At 44.5% G+C, this 6,387-nt stretch overlaps 1 protein-coding gene across 1 annotated transcript in view; it reads right to left on the bottom strand.

Moving 5' to 3' along the window:
• The window catches only part of adamtsl5 (ADAMTS like 5), a 32,848-nt gene extending 28,055 nt beyond the window's left edge, over positions 1 to 4,793 (bottom strand). Inside the window, exons 1-2 of the mRNA XM_031569054.2 lie at positions 4,168 to 4,793; positions 3,444 to 4,060 (exon numbers count right to left, since the gene is read on the bottom strand). Of these exons, the coding sequence (XP_031424914.1) occupies positions 3,444 to 3,463 (20 nt within the window). The 5' untranslated portion in view covers positions 3,464 to 4,060; positions 4,168 to 4,793. The remainder of the gene's footprint in view (positions 1 to 3,443; positions 4,061 to 4,167) is intronic.
• Between the last annotated feature and the right edge of the window lie 1,594 nt (positions 4,794 to 6,387).

Below are 6,387 nucleotides of genomic sequence, written 5' to 3'. Positions count from 1 at the left end.
TAGTGAGTTTCTCACAGATGAAACCATTGCGGTACTCTTTTTAAAAGAGGTATTCTGGTTCCCACTCTTTATTGTGGCCATGGGGGGGTTATTAATTCTAAAGTAATACCAGAGAACTTACGTAATTTGAATTTAAAAACCAGCGTATATGAACTCCATTTTACTGCCTCGCGTAAATGCTTTCCATATGTGCCGTAAGGATCAGGGTATAGGCTTGAACATCACACCTGAAGATTCAGATACGTGCTTTGAGGGTTTGTGGCCGTGGTCGTTGACTTCTGTGGAACGAGTAAAACTGATGTGAGTGTGTGTGTGTGTGTGTGTGTGTGTGTGTGTGTGTGTGTGTGTGTGTGTGTGTGTGTGTGTGTGTGTGTGTGTGTGTGTGTGTGTGTGTGTGTGTGTGTGTGTGTGTGTGTGTGTGTGTGTGTGTGTGTGTGTGTGCGTGGGGGGGTTGGGTGGGGTTGGGTGAGGTGGGGTGGGGGGTTGATACCACGCCAAAGTCAAGGTCTGTTACACACCCTTTTTTCCCCCGTCAGATAGGCTGCCAGAAAGCCTGGAGCCTCTGTGGGCATTCCTGTCAGGTCACTCTGCCTCGACTCTCACTTAAGATTCATGCAGCCAGATGAGAGGCTGCGCGGACACTCTGCTCTGCATCGACTCTCACTTAAGATTCATGCAGCCAGATGAGGGGTGGCACGGACACTCTGCTCTGCATCGACTCTCACTTAAGATTCATGCAGCCAGATGAGAGGCTGCGCGGACACTCCTCTCTGCATCGACTCTCACTTTAGATTCATGCAGCCAGATGAGAGGCTGCGCGGACACTCCTCTCTGCATCGACTCTCACTTTAGATTCATGCAGCCAGATGAGAGGCTGCGCGGACACCAGCACAACAGAGCTGCCACTGTGTGAAGTAATTAGCAGAGGGACTGAAGTGCAGGTGAACTTACAAGAGGTTCCTGCTTTGATCATCAACATGAGTACAACCACCACAGAGCCCTTTGGTTTAATCAGCCTCCTCCTGGATGACATGTGTTCGGTCTGCTTCTGTCTACATACCCCCATTCCCTACCAACCCTCCTCCCCAAGTACATCACCGTTTCAGAGGAGTGTCTGGTGAATGTGCTGGACCGTCACAGAAATCAGCTCTCTCTCTTCTCAGGCATATAAAGGGCAGAGTGGGATGGTTTCGCTTCTTCTTGGCGGGACGGAGAAGGTGAGCAGGTGAGCAGGTGAGCACTCGACTTTCAACCTTCGGCACCTTTTCTCACTGAGCATCAATCATGACAGCATGCCTGGACAGCATGCCTGGACAGCCTGCGTCTAGGGGTCAGAGGTCAAACCTCTCAAAGTCAGTCTCTGAGGCGCGTGACGGAGCGTGGAAGAAGCAAACTTTATGACTCGCATCCACCCTTCAGCAAACACACACACACACACAAACACACACATGCACACACTCACTCACACACACATACACACACACACACACACACACACACTCCTCTCTGCTGATGTTTAGATCAAATTAAAAAAAAGTGCAGTACTTTGTGGTTGGAGCTGATGTCACAATGAAGTGAGGGATTAGAAGAGGGCAGGAGGTCTTGGAGACGAGGTATAGGGATGTGATGAGGAATAGACCTTAGAAATAAAGAGCTCTTAATTAAAACAAAGCAGAGGGATGTGATGAGGAATAGTCCTCAGAAATAAAGAGCTCTTAATTAAAACAATTTCAACCCATCTGAGCCACCAATTCCAGCCTGGATGACCTGCCAGTAAGAATGTTGGTCCTCTACGAGCGCAGAAACCACAAAACAAGTGGTCTGATGCCGGATAAATTCCACTGAGACAAGGATTCACTGAGTGTCAGGGGTGTGCCAACACATTTTTATGAAATATAACTGCCGCAAGTTGCTGTAAACAACCTTCAAAGCCTTCACTGGACCCGCGAATACTCATGGCTGCATGCTGGGTGGGCAGCTGTGATCAGACTTTTAATTGAGAGAATAGAGGATGGGGCATTTAGCTGCAAGGATCGCAATCCCTCCGATAATTGATGGCTGTTTTTGTTTTAGGAAGTCATGACTCATATGGTATTGCACATTAAGGCAAGCTGGTGCCTTAGGCTGTTTTAGAACAATCCCACCGCTCAATCCCGCCTGAGCCATTTAAGGTTCTTAAATCTTGGAAAATAATCTGGTAAATCTCAACCAGATTGTCTGGGATCTCCCTCTAGGGCCAGGAGCAAGTGGTCTTGGACCACAAAAATGGAGACATTTGTTCAGCACAGGCATCCTATCACTTTAGAGATTACATGTGAGATGTGTGTTCTCCAGACCAAGCCAAAGGCAGCCCAGCCCTCTTGCACTCCAAGGCCAACGGGGTATATTATGGGATGGTTGCCTGGCCGTTATTCAAGTATTGATTACCTTTCATGTGTTAACAAGCCAAGCGCCAGGCCCAGAGGATGGAATTCCAAAGATGTCTGTGATTGCGTTTGGTACCGAGGCTCGTCTCTGACCTCAGCCTGAATGACTTCATCAGAGATCACTGGCTTAATCCGAATGATCCTTAAGGCATTACGGAACGGCATACATTCAAGTCTGGATCCCTTAAAAAAACTCAAAGCTAACTGAAAACATTCCCAATCAGATAATCATTTTAACCATCCAAGCTGGCACCATTGATATGATGTGGATATATTCAAATGATGTCACCAGCAATCCCATAGAGTCTGGAGATGTAAACAGCACCAAACGGTGCTGGGACAGTGCCAAATTAAATCCTTTGATGCTAAACCCACTGAAAAAAAAACGCTGCAGTACCATGAGATTCAATTACCTCGTTGCCAATCTTAATCACCAGGAGACAGAACTTTCTGCCCCTGGATGGATCCTAAGGTACCAGTTAGACTAAATGAAATCATGGGATAAATATGAGGCTGGGTATAAATAGCAAGCCATCTGACACTATCTAGGAGGGAAGGGTTCTGGGGGCCAATACAATGCACCTAGCTGTCACAAGCTACGGGAAAACAGATTGCAAAATAGTTTACCACGAAGTTAATTATGGGTGGTTTGAAGTATTTAAGGCTTAAGCATGAATCAGAATTTAACATGCACTCTAACAGGACGTTCTTTGTGAATACAAGCGTTGACAAATACAGGATTTCACAACTTCTGTGAAACATCTGTTTCTTCTGGACACTCGCCCTCCATCGCTGATCCTCAGCTTGCATAAACAAACACTGCAGCGTACTTGTCAGCAAACGCGGTCACACTTACTAATTGAATTATGAAGCGAATATTAAAAACATTAATTTGATTGTCAAAATAAAAACTGGATAGAGTTAACGGACTTCTGTGTTTTTTGTTAACCAATTAAATGTTTCAGATAAACCACAGACATCACTAAATCATCTGCGCTTAAGCCAATCGTAGCTTACCTGTGAAAATGCGCTGACATCTTTCTTCATAAGTTGTGATAACAATAACCTCTTGATAAAGCTGTTCTCCGAGAGTTTGCATCATCTGACACAGCGGACTTCAGTGACGGTCACATCGCCGTGGGCAACATAATCCATTCGAAAGCTGGCACATTTTTGGTGAAATACTTCCATGCTTCTTGAACTGTGATGTGACACCTAGGTCCACGAGGAATTCAATTAGAAGTGACTTGACGTTTGGCTTGTCTGAGATGAGCTCTACAACACATCCATCATGAATGTTAGACGTCTTTTTAAATCCCAGCAGTAGGAAATTGGCAAAGTCTCGAAGCAAATGACGAAGTTAAGTCCACCTCTTCAGCACGTCAGTTGTCATCTACGCCACTGACACCCATATCATGTGTGGAGCATGAATCAAGGCACGTCCACTTTACACCCGCGTTCAGGTATGATGGCAACGGATAGCATACAGACAAAAACACAGTCAAGCAGCTATTTTCAGGTTTCCAAATTAGGTCTTCACGAAGACACCCAATTACTTACAGAGAGACAAAATGCGTCTTGCAGTTTCAGTTCTATGAAGGACTACGTCTGAGCTCGTTCTGTTGTGCTTTGACCTGGGAGCAAGGTGGCAAAGAATGTATAAGAAATGTATTAATTCGCCGTCTATTACCCTGTATATCCAAATACCTTATTTTCAGTGAAGGTGAAGACTGAAACTCACCAATCTGTTTTCAACAATGTGCACCACAGTGTTTTTAGAGAAACTATCAAAAACGTTTCAAGATCGTAATCATAGAAAAATCATAACAGATTTCAAGTATTCTGGGTGGTTGTTTGTAAAACACATATTTTAAAAAGTAATTGATAAAACCAAGCGAGCGACAAGTGCACAATAACTTTATAGCATTTCAAATAATCCCTCTACTTAAATGTCACGCAGATTTCCATTCCTTTTCAATTCATCCACCATGTCTTCGGTGAGCTACAGATGTTTTCCGTGAGGAGCGCGTGTTTGAGTCTGTACACCTGAAGTTCGCCCCCAGTGCGCCCGCATTCCAATGGCAATCCCGTAAACACGCCCCTCCACACGCACTATCGGCCAATCCACGGTGATAATGCTCCGCGGTGCCTCTGTAAACTGGGCACCAGAAAGCTAACACCAGAGATATCGACATGGAATGCGTGTCAGAAATCGCTAGGGGCTTAACAGCGAAGAATCACAAGAACACAATGTAGGTTTACTATAATTTGCGAGGCGGGCACCGACACATATTAGCCTACTGCGTTTAGTTGCATCACAAACATGGCAAAGCTTCAGTGAGCGTTCATCTGGCTGAGAACAGTTTGAGTTGTATCTCTGCTGCAGTTCCCCATTCTCACAGCATCCTGGAAGGTCTGCTTTAAATCTGCAAATGAACAAAGCCAGCAGCAGAACCTAAATGAGAATTGACACACTGAAAATGTGCTGAAGGTGTGTGACAGAAGGAGAGGGGAGGTGTGCCTTGTGCTTCAGGACTATCCATCACAACATATGCATCATATCTGACATGGTCCCTTGAACATGAAAGAGTGTGCATTAGTGGTCAGGTTATTGTAGTCCACTGGCAATTTAATGCAAGAAAAATACAAACACAAACACAAATACAAACATAAAAGGTTTCAAACTGAAAGATGAGAGTAGAAGTGAAAAAAAAAATCAAGATTCTTCAAAGCAGGCGTTACATACAGTAGTTCCACTAAAGGCAATTGTAGCATCATCCATACCAGTTATGAGAATGATCATCTCAGGTATTGTTTTGGAAAATCCATTTTTAAATTATTACATTAATTAATGTGGTAATACATGATATGTGATGTGAAAAAGCCTAGGGTAGGTTTAAAGCTGAGGCTATTAACTTTGCCACACGGAGGCATAACAGCAAAATGCAGGGTAGCTGTTCTGGAGTTGTTCAGAGGAATGTAAATGGTACACATCTCATACAATAATGCACACCTACAAAAGGAGGTTGCTTTGAACATCTGTCAGTGTTGTGTCAACACACAGTTTAGTGTGCATTGAGAGAGAGAGAGAGAGGGAGAGAGAAAAAGATAGAGAGAGAGAGGGAGAGGGAGAAGGAGAGGGAGAGAAATGGACAAAGGGAGGGAACTTTGTTGGAGAAACAGAAAGAGGAGTGAAATCACTTCCACTGTAAGTGCCCTGTTATTGTGCTAAGGTGTAATCAGGCTATGGAGCTCATTGTGCATCTGTGGACATTCACTGCCTCACAGGAGGTGACTAAATGTGAGGGGATCTGGAGCGAGATTGCCTCCTCTTCAGACCCACGTCACAGGCACATATGGCTTGTCTGTACAGAAAGACCCTTGAAGGCTACACAATGTACTTTAAGGTCTCTGATAACATTGGCCCTCATTCTCGAACATTTTCTGAAGTTTCTTCTGAAATGTTTCTTACGGGCTTCGGAAAACAACGTAAGCAAAAGACATCCGCCAAATTCATGCACGCTTGAAAATGCGGTCCTACGCAGCAGAAGTTTTCTGGGCTGTGCTCCCCCGGAAGAGTTTTCTTAAATTGAAAGCGCGTTCTCGTGCTCCTGAATTTGCATACATACACGCCCTGCCAGCTCCTTATAAGGGCACGCAACCGTAGTGACGTGTGCAGTCGGAATCGACCGAATCTACACGAAAGCAACTCGTAAACGAGTCATGTCAAAGCGGTTTCGTGTACATTACATTTAGTCATTAAGCAGACACTTTTGTCCAAAGCGACGTACAAGGGATAGAACAGTCAAGCTACGAGCAATAGAGACCTAGTGTAACAATAAATACTACTTTACATAAGAAATAGAAAAACGAAATAGGAAATAAAAACGAAGTGCAGGAATGTAACTGCTATAAGTGCAAGTTAAGCACTAGTCGAAGTGCCAGTTAGGAAGGGAGGTGC

This window comes from Clupea harengus, chromosome 6, assembly GCF_900700415.2.
Source record: "Clupea harengus chromosome 6, Ch_v2.0.2, whole genome shotgun sequence".
NCBI lineage: Eukaryota > Metazoa > Chordata > Actinopteri > Clupeiformes > Clupeidae > Clupea > Clupea harengus.
The sequence above is the reverse complement of the archived record's forward strand: the minus strand, read 5'-3'. Positions and strand labels throughout refer to the sequence as shown.